This window comes from Acanthochromis polyacanthus, chromosome 18, assembly GCF_021347895.1.
Source record: "Acanthochromis polyacanthus isolate Apoly-LR-REF ecotype Palm Island chromosome 18, KAUST_Apoly_ChrSc, whole genome shotgun sequence".
NCBI lineage: Eukaryota > Metazoa > Chordata > Actinopteri > Pomacentridae > Acanthochromis > Acanthochromis polyacanthus.
In genome coordinates, this window is record NC_067130.1 from 6233117 (window position 1) to 6252267 (window position 19151).

At 39.4% G+C, this 19151-nt stretch overlaps 1 protein-coding gene across 2 annotated transcripts in view; it reads right to left on the reverse strand.

Moving 5' to 3' along the window:
• pdlim5b (PDZ and LIM domain 5b) overlaps nt 1–19151 on the reverse strand; it is a 42298-nt gene extending 23147 nt beyond the window's left edge. Inside the window, exons 1-3 of one of the 2 annotated variants that reach the window (XM_022215198.2) lie at nt 18897–19151; nt 12115–12220; nt 359–510 (exon numbers count right to left, since the gene is read on the reverse strand). In XM_022215198.2, coding sequence (XP_022070890.1) covers nt 359–510; nt 12115–12213 — 251 coding nt within the window. In that variant the 5' untranslated portion in view covers nt 12214–12220; nt 18897–19151. The remainder of the gene's footprint in view (nt 1–358; nt 511–12114; nt 12221–18896) is intronic. The other variant, XM_051938700.1, reaches the window with a different exon arrangement.

Here is a 19151-nt window from a genome sequence, read left to right on the forward strand (position 1 = left end):
ACAAATGTGGCAATCAAGCTCCCCTGCTGCTGGTTAAACATGTTTTGGTTACCAGGTCGCGCCTCCTACTAAAGGTACCTTTGGATATGCATCACCTGCTTGTGTGCAAACCCATAAAACAGGCTTCAATACATTTAAGTAGGAAAAAAAAAATCAGCCAAGTATGCAAGTTGCTGTTGGTAAGACCCTCATATATTTATAGCAGTCTTAAATGAACTGAGAAAATAAGAGATGACATAAACAACATGAAAATTTCCTCAAACAGCAACTAGGGAACTGTGTCTTGTAGCATGCACTGAAATCCATAGACGATGGTGTGTATGTGTATGTGGTGTATGTTCATGTTTAAAAGTCTTACCTCTGCAGAGTGAGACTGAGATGGTCCGTGCAGGCCTTTATCTTGTTCTGGGCCTCTAGGTGATTCATGCTCTCTGTGGAAACGCCATCAATAGACAAAATGATGTCTCCAACACTAATCTTGGCTTTGGCTGCCTTTCCTCCATCAGTCAGCTGCAACGACAGAGAAGTAAATAAGAAATGTATGCTCGACATGCACATATTTGCAGCAAACAAAGAATATCAACAAATCTGCCTGTTAGAGGAGGAAGATCCTTTTGTAAACTCCAATTTTGTTAATAAAGACACATTTAATTCCGCTTTCTTTTTGTTTTGTTTTCAATGTTTGCACTTAAAACTTTAGGGCTTACATCATTCCATAGTTAAATATGCATATCATGTTGATTTACACACGTGGACAAAATTGTTGGTACCCCTCAGTTAAAGAAGGAAAAACCCACAATTCTCACTGAAATCACTTGAAACTCACAAAAGTAACAATAAATAAAAAAATTTTGAAAATTAAATAATCAAAATCAGCCATCACTTTTGAATTGTTGATTAACATAATTATTTAAAAAAACAAACTAATGAAATAGGGCTGGACAAAAATGATGGTACCCATAACTTAATATTTTGTTGCACAACCTTTTGAGGCAATCACTGCAATTAAACGATTTCTGTATTTGTCAATGAGCGTTCTGCAGCTGTCAACAGGTATTTTGGCCCACTCCTCATGAGCAAACAGCTCCAGTTGTCTCAGGTTTGATGGGTGTCTTCTCCAAATGGCATGTTTCAGCTCCTTCCACATATGTTCAATGGGATTCAGATCTGGGCTCATAGAAGGCCACTTTAGAATAGTCCAACGCTTTTCTCTCAGCCATTCTTGGGTGTTTTTGGCTGTGTGTTTTGGATCGTTGTCCTGTTGGAAGACCCATGAGCTGCGACTGAGACCAAGCTTTCTGACACTAGGCAGCACATTTCTCTCCAGAATGCCTTGATAGTCTTCAGATTTCATCGTACCTTGCACACTTTCAAGACACCCTGTGCCAGATGCAGCAAAGCAGCCCCAAAACATTACTGAGCCTCCTCCATGTTTCACCGTAGGGACAGTGTTCTTTTCTTCGTATGCTTGGTTTTTGAGTCTATGAACATAGAGTTGATGTGCCTTACCAAAAAGCTCCAGTTTGGTCTCATCTGTCCAAAGGACATTCTCCCAGAAGCTTTGTGGCTTGTCAACATGCATTTTTGCAAATTCCAGTCTGGCTTTTTTATGAGTTTTTTTCAGCAGTGGTGTCCTCCTTGGTCGTCTCCCATGAAGTCCACTTTGGCTCAAACAACGACGAATGGTGCGATCTGACACTGATGTACCTTGGCCTTGGAGTTCACCTTTAATTTCTTTGGAGGTTGCTCTGGGCTCTTTGGATACAATTCCAACGATCCGTCTCTTCAATTTGTCGTCAATTTTCCTCTTGCGGCCACGTCCAGGGAGGTTGGCTACTGTCCCGTGGGTCTTGAACTTCTGAATAATATGAGCCACTGTTGTCACAGGAACTTCAAGCTGTTTAGAGATGGTCTTATAGCCTTTACCTTTAAGATGTTTGTCTATCATTTTTTTTTTCGGCTGTCCTGGGACAATTCTCTCCTTCGCTTTCTGTTGTCCATGTTCAGTGTGGTACACACCTTTTCACCAAACAGCAGGGTGACTACTTGTCTCCCTTTAAATAGGCAGACTGACTGATTATGAGTTTGGAAACACCTGTGATGTCAATTAAATGACACACCTGAGTTAATCATGTCACTCTGGTCAAATAGTTTTCAATCTTTTATAGAGGTACCATCATTTTTGTCCAGGCCTGTTTCATTAGTTTGTTTTTTTAAATAATTATGTTAATCAACAATTCAAAAGTAATGGCTGTTTTTGATTATGTAATTTTCAATAAATTTTTATTTATTGTTACTTTTGTGAGTTTCAAGTGATTTCAGTGAGAATTGTGGGTTTTTCCTTCTTTAACTGAGGGGTACCAACAATTTTGTCCACGTGTGTATATCTTACAATCACCAAGCATTGTTACTTCCTTTCCCTTTCCTGTCTTATGTAACCATCATCAGATAAGATAGGCATCTCATTCGCATCACAACATGAACATCACAACGCCCATGGGACAGGACTGTAAAAACCCACAAAACAATCTGCTCATAAAAAAACCATAACATTCCCACAATGATGACTCACACAGCCAAATGACAACTGCCCACAATTCCAAACCACATGGTTTGAAAGTTTGAATTTCAATCATGAAAAAAATTATGCTAATCTTCGGCTGGTCTGTTCAGGACATTTAGAGACTCGCTGAAGCCACTAAAGGCTCTTCTTTGCCTTGTGTTCACTCTGTTATTGTGGTGCTGAAAGGTGCAGATTGCGTGCTCTGAAGGAAGCTTTCCGTTACATAATTAATGCATTCAGCTCCACCTCTTGTCTAAGTTAGGAACGTATTTTTCCAATAGCACAAATTTTAGTTTTTCTTCACATTCTAAGCCTGTGCATTGAGGAGGTGCTGTGTAATACATGCATTTTTGTATTTCAAACTCCATGTATGCATTGTGTAAATTAAGCTGTAAGTGCTTTGTAAACATGGGAATTCTGGAAAGCCACAGCATTTTCAAGCAGAGAACCACGCAATACCTGGTAGCTGTGATTCAAAGTGTGACTTAGCTTAAAGCTCTACAGCTGTCAGTCTGACAGATGGCAGCATAAGGTAGGGCTGGGGTTTATAAGGTCTTCTTTCCGTTTGCACCACGCAGAGACTTGCATCTTACATACAGGGTGTAACACAATAAAACCATGACGAAGGCATGACTCTCTCCCAGGTACGGTGACTGGCTGCTAATTACACAAGCCTGTGCACAACTCATCAATCACTCAGCACACTCTTAACACTTTTAAAACCTGCACAGAAGCCATCATCATCAGGACTGTGTGTACTCGTCTCCTGCTGGCTTTGCTATGATCATAACTTCATGTGTCTCTCAACAGAGGGAAAGAATAGAACTCAGAAGTGGCAGCACAAAGGAATAAAGAGGGCATAAAGCTCGATGAGAGGAAAGTGATTTAACCTCTCAGCTCGAATGTGTGTTGAATATCAAACTGGGATTTAGATGTCAAAGCAGCATATGCCAGCTTTGCACAAAAAAAATCCACATTTCTACGAACCAATAAAATGCACACGCAAGCAAAAGCATGCATTCTTTTCTCAGCATTAAGTTATCGCCAGTCACACATACTTGAGTGAAAGGAGTCATATGCACCAGCCATGATTCAGACAGATAAACACAAAACAAGATATGCCCTTTCCCCACCGCTAAAGAAGGCGTTCAGGTTAGGCGACTCTAAAAACAGCCGACTGAACATAAAGAATGGGTCATTGTGTTAACCCTCATGATAACAAATTAGGGCAAAAGAGTGGGAAGGAAAGAGACAAAGAATGAGGAAGTGACAGCATTGAATAGCACATTTCTTTGGACTTGTGCTTTCCTTGCGTCATTTACGACTAGATCAGTAGCGGGAAGTGCCTCGCTGAGACTGATGGGTGCATACCAACGTCCAGGAAACCTATAATGTAGTCACATGCCAAGCACTACTCACAAAAGACAGGATACTCACAACACAAGCATGAGCAAAGCTTCAACTGACTCACTCGCTCAATCAGTGTCCGACTCATTGACACACCTGCCAGCGTTTACTGAGTCTGCACTGACTCATTTACTTTCAATAAATTAACCCATTTCTCTTCGATGCAATCAGGAGAGTGCAAGCAGTCTTTAGAAATCATCTGCCGGCTCAGTCTTGCTCTACTGCACAGCTCCAGAGGTCAAAAGGAGAGGAAAGCTGCTGAAGGGTTGTTGAGTACACGCATTCCTGTCTCTCCATCTCACAGCGTCTCGCTCTCTATGTGTCTGAGAGGAGAGAAAAAGAGATCTCTCCTTGTAGGGATATGATTAAAGAGAGCGCCACATAGTTCTATATATGGCAATTCCCCAAACATTTAGTACTTCAATACATTAAGAGAGGAGAGTGTTCTGAAAACATTCTCAAAAGTAGATGTTTTTATTTGTGGTTAACAATGTTTAATGCTTCAGTCTGTAGTGAACAGAGAACACTTCAGAAATCCTAACTTCTTTCGCTCAAACACCGTCTTTCTCATGTGGATACAAAACAAATAGATGTTACAGTAAGAATCCCTGGCATGCACAGACTATAAATATAAATCAAGAACGCTCCGAGACACTCGTGATGGAGAGCAGATAAGTAATGAACAGGAACTTTGGCTCTGCGCTACTCCAGTTCTCTCAAGAGAGCACATTTTAGCAACGTGTTTCACCAAATCCTATTAGCCACGTCAAATTGAGTAATGCAATCAAAACTTGCTGCTATTTTACATATTGCTGGGTCAGAGAGAAAAGTTCATCCAAGAGTGTTTCGCACAGGATAATTTAAGGAGGAAAAAGGCCACCAGAAGGCTTTGGGTTCATTTACCAGATGAGAAAGATGCTTTCCAAATGAATGAGGTGTCTTTCCAACTGTGCACATGAATGGGATTCCAGCCACTTAATGGTGTGGCTGCTGTGCTACAGTGGTCCTCTCCACACTGGTGAGGACCACTGCTTGTTCCACACTACACATGTAATAATCCTGTGCTCTCACAAACTTAGCTTGAAGGCAGTAAATTGCACAACACTTGGCATATTCATCTGAAGGATTATGATAAGCCCTTATACATAATAAATATTAGGATTTTGAAGCTACAGTTAACCCTAAACCGAAGTGTAGACTTAATTTATTTCTAGTTCATATGCCTTTGTGGAAAAAGTCCATCTTTGTCTATATGGAAGAGAGGCATGTTGTACCAAACTGTAAAAACACAAGAAGCGGAACTGAAGCCTAGAAAAACAGTCCATTGCTTCCATATGTCTTTAATCAATCTGTTATACAGTCATAATCAAATACAGACATAAAAGGGGGAAAATGGTTTATTCTAAATACTTTTCAGATTAAAATGTTTATTCAGCAATCAGTTTATCTTTAATTGGTCAATACGTGAATAAATAAAGATGAATAAATAGATTTATTATTAGTGAAAACAAGACTGAGAGATTCTGTGTAAAGAGAAAGCAGCTGTGTTAAATGGCTAAATTTATGACACAAACTGTCCTTCCACTGGAGCAAAAAAACTGCTGCCAAAACTACTAATACACTGGAATTTACTAGACACATCAATGCCGTATTTTTAGAACACTGATTTATAGTTACAGTGTTGCACCAAATACGAAAAATTTCAGTCAAAGAGAAGAAGACGGTGCTTCTATCAACTCTGCATCCACTCAACTGGACGTATTTAAGGTAATTTAAGATATTTAAGATCACACTTGGGCATCATGAGGATGGTAATCATCTTCATCCTGGTCGGTGTGCAGCTTCCTGCCTTTTGTGAAATTACTGAGTAAGGAAGAGGGCTGTGGTCATTTCACATCTGAGAAGTTATGTTACAGGAAGCGTCTTGCGGTGAGAGTTGGAAGGCCTGTGAGATGCATGACATGTCTGTGTAGGATAGAGTAAGATTAAGGACCTTATATGGAAAAGACTTAGGCCTAACATTATGCCATCACAAACACATAAGGCTAAAGCAGACAGGCCCACTCCTACTATGTAATTATAAAGGTGCCTAAGATTTACATGCTTATAAACTTCACAGCTACTGGCAACAGCACAAGTTTACGACACAACTTTTTTGATTAAATCTGTCAGAAAACCTGATGTACGACTTGCAATTTTAAACCATATGGTTCCTGCATGCATCAGGAACCATCAGTAAAGCTTGTTAAAAGAGAAATTGTAAACTTTACAGGATCTCTTATATCTGTCAAGAGAACTCTAGACAGTACATCAACGGCAGCCCTCTGGGTTAGCTCAAGCAGAAGCCATAAAGTACTGTTACTTGTCAGGAGACTAGAAGGTGGAACACCTTGCACAAACTGTTCAAACAGTGAGGAGGAACAGCGACGAGTAGTACAAAGCAATGGAAAAGCAGCATTCAGCAGTTGGGAGGGGACCAAATAGTAAGCACTCTAATTCTCTAAAGCCAAACATCCCAATTAAGGGCACTTGAACAGAGGTAGACAAACGGTTGTCATGGTTTGACCCCAGTCTCTTACTACATCAATCTGGCCCGCTGGAAAACACGAGATGCCAGGCAGACCTATAAGGAGCTCTCAGTCAAATCGCCATGACAACGCAAACAAAAACACACAAAGCAGCACTGAATACTGAATGCTCTTTAGTCAGGTTTAGAAACAAACCCGGCTGACTGACGCTGCTGAGCCAGATGATATGAAAAGGCTGTTGGACACGGTGAGGCCTGAGCCAAGTGCCAGGGCTGGTTTCCACCTCACCTCCATCCACGGTTCATGCAACCCTCCTGCATAGTTTTCTGGGCCTTTTTGTATTTCTATTCAGCTAATGATAAGATAAGTGGTACGTTTCACCTACTGCCTGGATAGTAGCCTCATCTGTTCTGCGTAATAATGACATGACGGACACAAAAAGGCTTTCCTACTCGCAGAACATAATGTTTCATTGCTTTCCAAAAGCTGAATCATAAACGCAAAGATCGGAACTTCTAAAAGCCCTGAAAAACGAACAGACAACGGTAAACTGACTGCATTTATACAGCACTTTAATCCAGACAGTTGTGCAAAAGACTTTATAATGCTTTAAACATGGAAAGTTTCTTATCACTGTTGGCGGTCCAAGCTGCAACCATGAGGATGATCACGTACAGTGGTTTATCGCATCAGTGGATTTCTCTTTTTCCAAAAAAAAAAGTATGATTGATTCATTATTCTTTGTAGCTCTGCCATATACATGAAAAAGACAGGAAGCAGATGCTCGCAATGCAAGTGGAGACAGACACCAGGGAGATCACACTGGGATCAAACACATACTACAGATAAATTTCGACCAAACCCATCTGTAACCTCAACACATCTCCAGTACCCTGCGTATTTTACAGACTGTTTAAAAAAAAAAGTACCTTGTGAAGTGCATTTTATCGTACATATTCATGAAGATGAGAAATACTGGTAAAACTTCTCAGGTTTGTCATTATTCCATGTAAAGGTGCTCAGGAGAATTTATACAGGAGACAGATTTATAAAAAGCACAAACTATGTTGCAGTTGTGCAGCACAGACCAAAAGGTATCTGTTTCAATGGTTCCCGAAAATACCAGGGGAGTTTTTTTACAGCTTGCTTTTATTTTTTCTGGACCTGAGCTGAAGCAGAAGTTATGGTTTAATGTCAGACAGATTATTCTTTATTCAAGCAGCTTAACAAAATACAAACTTCTCAGTGTATTAATTGTAAATCAATGACAAATTTTCAAAAGGCAGATTACCTCCAATTGCAAGGATTCCTGCAATTACAGTTCAACAGCTGCTTTCATGTAATGTTGTGATATTTAATATTCAACACTGAACTTTCCCTCCTATTAAAACTACACATTGCAGCACAATGACCAAAGAACTGCTTTAAAAAAGTTGCACGACAAGTTTATTGGAAATATTACAATATGTTTGTGAGGTTTTCAATGATATCTGTAGCGTTTCCTTACATAATATACAACATCCCAATATATTTGTGTTTAGGATGTGAAATTACATTTTAGGTAGCTGAATGTCACTGGAGGTTATCCCCACTGTTTGCTAGAATTTTTGATGTGTGAAAAGTATGCAGAAAAGTAATTAAACTGCAGTTTTGGTTAGCCATTCATGTGCGGGATTTAAAGAGGCTCAGAAAACGTCTGTGAAGAGGGATGTCTGGTGAGTAAAGGGTACATTTAAAGTTAGATCAAAGAGCACAGTAAAGCACGTTGTGGTGCAAATTAAAGTCACAATACTTGCAAGAACAACGGTTGTCACAGTGACAATTCCTGTCCTTTCAGAGTCAAAACAGCTTCACTACGCTGAAAAAAATCCAATATAAGTGTTGCTTTAAATGTTTAAAAAACAAGACATCTAGCAGTAGACAGCTTAGTGCAAACACTGAGCTAAAATTAGCTTCACAAAGTATCACCAGCCACTACAACAACAATCTAAAAGGATGCGAAAGACTAGAGGAGGAAGTGAGGGATCAGTGGGAAAAGAAAGGAAAAATTCACTGTGCTGACTCCCAGCTGAACTACAATGAGTAAACACTGACACACAAACATGCATAGCAGAATTACAGTTACTTGTTTATGCAGTTTTTTTATCGACTTTTATGCTATCCCAGTCAAATAATGATAATTCAAGTGTGTTTTTTAGAGGTGGAAGCTGTCAAGAAATGCCTAAAAGGAACTGGAATAACCACAGACTACAAGGACGGAAATAGTGCAGGGGAACAGAAAGAGAAGCACCCTCACAAATAATGCACATAATTGAGTGCTTCCTCTATAAATCATCACATAGTATTGGGTGGTCCCACTTGTAGCAAACAATAGAATTGCTTTAAGGTTACATACAACATGTACGATAGAATAAATGACATCATTCAGTCTTCTGTGATGAAATGCACATCTTCTTAACATAATAACTCTTTAGTTTACAATGTGGTGCAATCCCATTTGATGTTCATAAAATAAATTACTCACAGATGAAGTTGGACACTGTTTAGAAGTGGCATTTATTTCGGTCCTAATTTGTTTGTGAAGTTATGATGACTTTTGTGTATTTGAGGTACGCTATTCATGCTGTGACATCCAATCTAATATCCCATAGAATTATAGTATGTACTCCACCTCATGCTTTAATTTAGTGTTACTACAACAACCAAAGCCAAAAAAATCCAAAAAAAGGCATCAGGATATTACGCTGTGGTTGTCTTGTGACTAACCTTATATTCTGTGTATAATTTTGGGATCAGTTACATATGGTAAACATGTGCAAAGTCATTATACCACAGCAATCCCATCCATCGAAGAAAAAATAAATAGAAGCTTTAGTGTGATATAATCAGATGTGTATTCTTTCCTGCAAAGCAAGTCTTTTTAACATTGCAGGTCTCTAATGAACCTTAAAATAAGCCTGCGGTCAACACAATTTTCTCTTCACTCATCTAATGAAGGAACTGAAATAATGGTTAAACTGCTGGCAGATGTTTCCACAGATGTACCACATAACTAAGTCTTTACTTTGTAACTCTGATTACAGATACAGCAATCATTACAGATTACTTGCATTGAGTACTGACAGATCTGACTATAACCTGGCAAATTTAACCAAATGCAGGTATCAAAACTGAATATAGAAACATTTCAGCTTTGCCACGACACAGTCAGGAAACCTCCAGCATGTATTATGTTGACTGTGACATTTGTGACCTTAGGATTCTTGTAGACAAAAAGGTTAGGCTTATTCCTGGCATCTGGACAATAACAAGAAACCCGAGCCATTCACCGGTCATGTGCTGGGACAAAAATAATGACACTCACCAATAATGTGATGGAATGAGGAGCTGTGAGTCGTGCTGCTGGTTTAGCGGTACTACGGCATGCTTCACACCACAAATGACTCAACACAGGACTGCTGGTGGACACAAGGACTATTCAACACTTTCACGGCCCATGGAGCAGCTACCCGCCACCAAATCCCATAAAAACTAGCTTGTCGAGACGACCACATTACATGCACTCGCGAGTTTCCTCGACTTGCCCTTTCAAGGCTTTTGGGATAATTTTTCCAACTCACCTGTCTCGTTTTACGTTCTGCTCTCGTAAAATATGACATAGCACATCCTCACAAATATCAGTCCACTTTTCATTTTTATAACTGAAAAAGCTTGTGTTTTTATCATGATTTTAAGAACATATTTCTGTCTAATAGTAAAATTGCAATGTGAAATTAATGTCAGAATTTTTTTATTTGTAGATCATAGGAATATAAAGTTAAACTGCTTTGTGATGTTATTAACAGATGTTGATTTAAGTACAATAATATATGTAAGGTAGTGGGGTTAATATGACAACTATAACCTATGCAAGTTGTCATTAACTTTCTTTTATGCAATGTTGAATGAAAGAATATGAATATATATGATATATTATTTTAAACAATAAAAGCGATATGGTATATTGTGATGTATGTAGTTCATACAATGATGCATGCAGCTGTGTAGATGTACAGTATATAGTTCACACAATACAGATTTATGGATATAATAGAAGGAAGTGCTTTATACATACATAAATAAATGACTGGAGGAGGCAAAACAAGTTCAGGCTTTTAGCGATTATGTTTCAGACACAACGTTTTTTTTAAAGCTATTAAACTGGAGTTGGATTGTTATTTTGTTGGTTTTACAGTTTTTATGGGCTCAAACAAATAAAAGTAAATGAAATATGAAGGTGCTCTAGTATCTGATCAAGTTACACATGTGGGCGTGCTTCACTCGTGTTGGTTTTAAGACATGACAAGAGCTCCACTGAAGACATAATGTCCTGCATACCAATATTATCATAATGGCAAGACACAAAAATAGTCTGGGAAGCTATGCCGTCCTTTTAATACTCTTAGAGGAACTATATCCCAACACACACGGTCGTGTTTCTACAAAAGAAAAGTCATTTCTCTCACCACATGACACTCAAAATTCTGTAAGCGATCCAGCCAGCAACAAATAAACAGAGTGGCAGAGCGGCTGACCTTGGACATGACATCAAGATTACAGTTTCATAACAGGAAGTGGAGTGGGAAATAAATGACACTGCTCATTCTGCAGAAGCCGGAGATGTACTCATAGCACTAGCGGCTGCACTGGGGGAGGACAAGCTGCCAACTTTTAATCCTACTTGACAAGGAGAAATGCTCGGATAATAGAGACACTTCAGAGAGACATAGAGACATCCTTGGGCTGACAGAGACTGCTACTTTACAGATTGTGAGCTGCACTCAGGACTTTCTTTAGTTTTTGCAGCAACCACAGTGTTTTGCACAGAATGCTGTTACACTACGTACATAAAGACTGTGGCTGTTTATAGGCTAAAGCCTCGGCCTGTCTCATAAACAGGCCCGTTTTTTAATCAACAAGCCATCCAGCAGTGAGCTCAGGGTTCGGAAGAACCTGGTAAGTCCAGTCTGAATTTATGTGGTCCAAAGTCCCAAATAGTTATTACACAACCACTGTGGCTTTCTACAGTTTCAGTCAGTTGGACCATTTAAGGACAGGTTCTGATGCTTCCACTGCAGACAAAGCACACATAGTCTCCTGTGTCTCAGATCAGGACAAATACCAGGGGAAAGGCCAGGACACTTAGCACTATCCCTCATCAGAATGACCAAACTGACATGAGCCGTTAACAGCTATTGGCTTCATCCTCCAAATATATCCTGCGTGGCCATTAGAAAGATTCGAGGGGGTTCTTCAAATTGACAGATTGTGTGTTGTGGTCCAAATAATGTTACGTAACAATATTTTGACAACAGGCACAGCCTTGACAGAAGGAAGGTAAAGGCCACGGGACACTGAGCGACAGAGCCATGAACTGTTAAAGAAGTTGTCTAAATCCAGCAGCGAGTGTCACACAGACGAATCGTACTTTCATCACCAACAAGGCAAATGGCATAATGAGCATGAACAGCATTCCTCTGAGGTGACTGTCATGAAGCGAAGGACACATAAAAGGTGTGTGTGTGTGTGTGTGTGTGTGTGTGTGTGTGTGTGTGTGTGTGTGTGTTTTCCACCCACCCGTGAGATGGTGAGGGGCAGACAGAAGTCCTTTCCTCCTTGCAGTCTGAAGCCCCAGGGGCCAGGGCCAGGCAGGGTGACGCTGTAGTTGCTGCTCATGATGCACCTTAAAACAGAAGAACAGATATTTTACACTCTATTTTGCATTAAATCAAATAGGGATACAATTCCACAAGAGAAAAACTCCACATTGCCAAAACAAAATATATAAAATACAACACTGAATGCAAATTAAATTGACAACAGGAAAAATGTATATTAAAGACAGTGTAAAGAATAATGACTCTGCCTGTTTGTCATCTATTAACTTGTAGCCAGACCTTTCAGTTCAGCTGTCAGACTCAGGGCTTTATAACCTTTATCATAATGAAAGTGAAGTTCAACAGTCTATTAACAGTCCTCTTGTGTAGCTGCTAGTTCTCTGCCATTAGCTTTGGAGCAAGTCTCAGGTCCTGAGCAATGCTCTCCACAGTAAGAGTAAAAGGGAGCCAGTGATGTATTGTTTAGAGTACAACATCTTAAGTGCTGGTGGATAAATACGCTGGACTGAAGTAATATATTTCATGCTTTTTAGAAAGCATAAAATGGTACTAATATACCAGCAAGTCACAAATGGAGCTAAAAATAACCCGCAGTAGTTAAAGAAAGAAGTCGGAAATGTTTCTATTATGTAATCACTCATAATCTTCTGTTTACTTTGAAAAGCTCAGATCAGCGATCTGAAACTGCACTTTGGACCCATCATGTCGGTGTTCTCTCACCGAAACCGCTGCTTAAGACAACTACATTCTTGTGGGAAAAAACAAGAGAATGTGGAGCTACTATATTTTTGCTTATTGCAATATAAACAGCAGCATAATTTTACAAACTGCAAAACACGCTGATTGTGATCATAATGTCTTTACACATAGAGGTTCAAAAAGCAAAACAGAGGGGAGTGAAGCATTTTGAAAAGTGAGCATTGCAAGGCAAAGGCATCATCACTCCTCGTTTTTCAAAAGACTGGGCAAATTTTAGTTATTTATCTTCCCAGTAAGACATGGTCAACTAAACCGCTCATTCCTGAGGTTTAGAGCTGGTAATTGAGAGACGAGAGATGAAAATGTCGTGTGTTTCACATCTTGCTGAAACCCATATTAATCCCTAGTCTGTACGAGTGAGTATTGGACTTTCCTTAAACAACTGTGGTGGTGGGCCTGTTGGGGGACAAAGCAAAGACAAGACACACCCTGGATGGCCAGAGACTTGTTAGAGCTCAGCCTCAGTTCACTGCCAACTCACTTTCTTTGTCAACTTGTTTTGCATTGCCATCACTTTCATCTCAGCAGCTAAATATAAAACCACAATCACATAGGTGCTTACAAATACAGTTTCCTGTGCACAGAAATGAAAAGGATAGTGAGAAGACACCAAAGCTTATTTGGCGCAGTGAAATATTTCATGCACTATTGGGTTTCACATGCATTCCTTTTTCCCTAAAACACTGAAGCTGCAAGCTATTTACTGGAAGCAATTCTGAGGTTAAATCAGTGACATCTTTGGATCTAGTACATTATTAGATTGATAACTGGGAAGACTTGTGCGCAATATTTGAAGAATTCTAGTGTGTCTGAAAGAAAGAGAATCTGATTTTCAACTGTGTGGCCTACTTAAAAAAACTTAAAAAAGGACTCAGATCCTGTGGAAATATATCACCTTTGCTCTACCCCAACAGGAAGGCTGACTGTTGACATGAAAACATGACATCAAAGGCGAACCCTGAAACATTATATGTCACACAGAGTGCATTTTAATTACACAGAGAAGGGGAAATCTAGCAGCAAATCTGCATGCGACTTTGAACAGATGGATTCACTGCTAGTGGTTGTCCGCATTTACTTTAGAGAGCGTCTGAGAACCAAAGAAAGCAAAGATTTTCTAGTTCTCATGTAATAAACTAAAGATCCGGCACTGCTGCTGAATAAATTGGAGAAGAAAGGGATTTCTGGAGCAATCCTTTCTGCTCTAATAACCCTTCTTTTACTACTGGATTTGGTGAAGAGGATTTCACTTTGTTAAGGACACGTCCCTGTGACTGAAAAATGTGCCTTCTGAAGTAAGCAATTCAATAGTTCAACACCTGCCTTACAACTAAAAAGAAATATTCACACATTTGTGAGCTGGCCAGTGCATTCCATACTTTTCTGCTGAGTATTTCATGAATAATAATAATCCCTTGTCATCCCAGAGGCATGTCTTTTTGAGGTTATAAGTCATGCCGCCATCACAAATTCCCTCAGGGACACAACACCACCTGTTGGAGCCGGTCACCTGGCTAGCTGTAGTTTTGGTCTACACACAGTCGTACCGTCACACCTGCAGGGGAAGAAGCTCTTTCAAGAAAGAAGCCACAAAAAAGGGGAATGAAAAGGAATGAGGGGAAGCATTACAGCTACGTGTGAAAGTGTATTGAGAGAAGAGAAACAGTGACTCCATAAAGTGTTTAGCACAGATAAACTATCAGTGACCTTCCATGGAGTTCATAAAGTTCCCATAAATTGTTAGATAAACTGGATTTTGACGCATAGAAGAAGACATTTAGAACAAGTCTAAAGGAGAACAGGGTGGGTTAATACCTCTCTAAATGGCAAAAAAAAAAAATGTTTGAAATTTAGTGAACATATCTATCACTAACTGTAGTGATGTGGGAGCTCAAAAAGAGCAAACATTATTGGTTTAAGCAAAAAACAGTAAAAGGACTCCATCAGGTCAGCAACAAACAAAATTTTTTATCCTCCATAGTTGTATATTGTCAAAAAGTTTAAATAAACAGCACTTGAGAGAGGCGACAGACAGCACTAACAGACCTAGAAAGACCAGCAGCAGATTGGACAGCATAACTGGAAGTGAAACCAGGAAGTGAGAAAGAGCGCTACGGAGAGTATCAGAGTTCAACGACAATTCACAGATACAACTGAGTTCACACACTAGTCAAATTAAGGGTGCAGAGGGAAAGCAATATGATGGAAACCATTCATAAAATGAAATTTGGTTAAGAACATACATGGAAAGTCGGCAGCTTTTGGAGGTGTATTATTTTCAAATGAATCCAAAATCAACGTACATGGATCAGATAGCAGAGAGTCTGTGTGGACCAAACCAGTGGAAGAAATGTACAGTCAGCGGCTGTTTTTGTTCACTAGTGTGACTTGTTTTTAATCGATGGAATTAAGAACTCTAAAGGCTATCGTAGTGTTTTGGATCCACACTCATAGAAATCCACCCGAAAATTCATCAACTGAAAGAAGTGGATCTTTAAGCAAAGCACTGTTTAAACAATGATTCACCCAGAAGAAAATAAGTGCCTTCTTCCAGAGCTCTGATCCAAATCCCTTGAAGAACCTATGGGACACCACGGAGGAAAAGCGTCAGCTCTTATGTGGATGAAGTGAAGCTTTGCTGGCTAAAAAATGGAGGAAACCTTCATCATCACTGTTACAGAAGCTGGTCAATGCACAGATGTCGTCAAGCAGCTCTGGAAGTGAAAGGATTGCAAACTAAATAGTGAAACATTTAGGAAAGCCATTGTTGGATGCCCAAAGACCTCTCTTGATTAATTTTGAACTCTGCGTGTAAAATTCCAATGCATTTTGCTTGAAAAGTGTCTAACACAGTGATTTTCATACATTTTTAAGTGTGAGATCCAATGTAACGCTACTCTAGAGCACACAATCAAACTAACATAGCCAAACTCACACACGCAGAATATGCAAGTCTATATTAAGACAAAACTATTTAAAACAGCTGTCTCCCTCCTCAGGGTGACCTTGGCTTGAGGTGAGCCAAGAAGTTTGATTTTAGGAAAAATAAAAGGCCTAACCCAATATATTACCCACACAACCATCAAGAAATTAATACGTTTCTATATGAAATTGTTAAATTGCAGCATTATTTAAGATATGTCTTTGCATTAAGTCTTACTAAACAGCAACTACAAAGTATTTGAATTGTTATTGCAACACAGTGCAACTAAACACACTGATAATGTTCTAAAAACTAGGACATCAACGCTGCTGCTTTCCTAATCTCAAAACAAACAACTAAACCGCATCTTTCATGCTTTGGCAAGTGTTGTTTTCATTTGCATTCACACCTTTGAGCTGCCAACGGTGACAAACTACCCATGTTGTAACAGGACACAGCAAACACAAATAGTTTGCTTTATGCAAAGATCTTCGAGTAAAGAGAGCAGAGTACATGTTTCCCATTGTTGAAAGAAACCCGTGGGGGATTCACAGCACTGAATTGCTCAGTTGTACAACATATTCTCTCGGTATTGGGTTTCACCGTCATCTGGGACGTGTCATTAAAGACACAGAACAAATTGCTGAAATTTGGATCGCAATGACTCAAGACATGCTAGACACACACATCAATAGCATTCCCTAATATGGAGAGAACAAACATTAGGCTCATCTCATGTCCCTGCTTGTTTTGCAATCCCCAATGATATCATGCATAGACATGAGGAGACACACCTCGTAGTGTTCTCAAACAGAGGAAAACAGTTGAGCTGTGCAGACAAATTTATCAGCAGCATTCACACAAACCCTTCACTCAGCTAGTCACAGCCTAATCCTAGTTATTTTCCACTTGGGCCTTATCTTGCAAGTTTCTATCATTATGGCACTTTATTCTTCTAAATATTTCAGCACTTCCACACCAAAAACTACAGGTTCAGACACTTTAATGCTTGTGTGGTAGACGTCATTTTAATTTGTTTGATCTAATTAGTAGGCAGACTGTCTAAATTGTCTGATATTGAACTTAAATGTCTGGTTTTAGAATGAAAAACTAAATTAAAACTCCAAATCATAGTGAGACTAATAGAATTATTAGCAGTAAGACACACAGGCTATGATCAGTGATATGATCTTTTGCTTGATCTTGTCATGTCTGGTTATATAAAAGAAGCTTGCTCAGTAGGTACATTTCGAAAAGCACGCTAACTTCCCTGGGTGTGGTGGAAAATCAAAATAATTTCATGGAATCACACTAAGGCTACACAATATACTCTTTCAGCATCCACATTTCGATGTGTGTATGCGCAATGCTGACATCACTGGGAAGTTAACTAAAACACATTGTGCTGCAACTTTTTTTGCTGCTACACGCGAAAGAAAAGGGCTCATTTTCCATGACTAACCTTCAAGAGAAGTCTGATAACACATCATGTACTACCTTTAAGGGTTCTTGGAAATACGGAGTTTATTTTTTGAGCTTTATTCATAAGACATAAAGTTGGTTGACATGCAGATTCTACAGGCACACAGCAAAATCAGTGGGGACAATCAGGAGAGAAACACTGAAAAGAAAGAAACTGAAAATTAGTTGTATGGGAAGATATCACTTGCCAGAAAGGAGGATGTTGACCAAAAAACAAGAGTAACATGAGGCAACACAATTAATTTGTTTGACCGTTTAAGTCACCTCTGCTTATGACCAGTAAAAAAAATCGGATGTGAAAGTCATCTAAAGGAAAAAATATATATATTTTAGATGCCTTCCAATGCTACACTGCATGATGAAGGTTCCAAATATTCTTTTCATCTTTTTAAAAATATTTTGGGTACAAATCCACTCCAATTCCAATCATTCTACAATGATTAACTCTTCCCAAACAGTTATTCAAAGCTTGTTTATCATATTTCTATATATTGCAGAAAACCAAATACTCAATATAATTTTTTTCCCCAGTATCACAAAGCACTAAATCAAACACAGGTCACCTCCATTTGATGGAAATGTCGTCACCACTCTGACCTTGTTGCCTTTTCCACTGCACGTGTCCAACTACAGCTGTCACGTTTCCTTAATTTAACATCTCGGTCGTGAAAAGAAGGAAAAAACAGCTCTCAGTTGAGGTGAAAATAGGGTGTAAAATGTGCCTTTCAGAGGCTTAAAGCTCATTGTCGTTCTCATTTCACAGCATTTCAGCAGACACTGTTGGCTGGTGACATCATCACAGGATGTGTTGACTCACAGTTCACTTTTACAACATATTGTACGTCACTAGACAACTGTCAGTGAAAACAAAGTGAATGAGGACATTTGTCAATACTTGAATAAGTATTATTTAATGTGACGTTAGATTTCTTGTCGGATTACATCACGTGAAAGCCTGCATCCTTCAATATTATTTATTATGAATAAAGTGATTCTATTCTATTCTCTTCCCATCTTAACTGCTGTCACTGGGACAACTCGTTCCACAAGCTTGATTTTATGGGATGCTCACTTTTTACCCCCAGGCTGGTAGCACGTGTTTAATCTAAAGCAACGTCTGTATTTTTGTCACAAGCAGCTTTTCAAATGCCTATTTTTAATTTAGCGTCAGAGTGTGTAAGTCTAGATTATTTAATATAATGTGAATAACAGAGAGAACCTAACACTGTCACTTTTCTGCTTTTAATCATAATAGCACAGGTCTTCCTCTCAAAAGTGTTGGAGAGGCTGAATTTGCCTCAGTGGGTGTGACAGAAAACACATGTCTGATAGTATTAATTAAATTTACAGACAGACTTGTAACTTCAAAAAAAGAAAACACTTAAATCAAAGTGGAGCTTTGCTAAAAGCAGCATGAGAACATAAACTCTCGGGAAACTTATAGTCAAGACTAGCAACACATTTCGCTAAGTTTTTAATGGCAACTTTGTTCCAAAGAACACTGGAATAAAAGCAGCAACTTTCCCTGAGTTTCTGTTTTAAATATTTGCTCAGATACGAGGAACAGCAGGACTCACCTCGCCTTGTGAAGCCGGGTTCGGTGTTTGAGAGAGAGACAAGCGTGACTTTACTCCGTCGGTTCTCTGCTTCGAAGAAGTGGACTGCGCGGAACTGAAACTTCCGCATATAAGCCAGCCCATGTGTGTGCCGGTAGGAGGGTTTTATAGCCAGGGTGTGAGCTGTTCTCAGGGGGGTAACACAGCAGCAGGCAGGGGCTTGTCTAACCGAGGAATGGAGCAGGTGATATGGTGGAGAGAACACCGAGCGTCGCC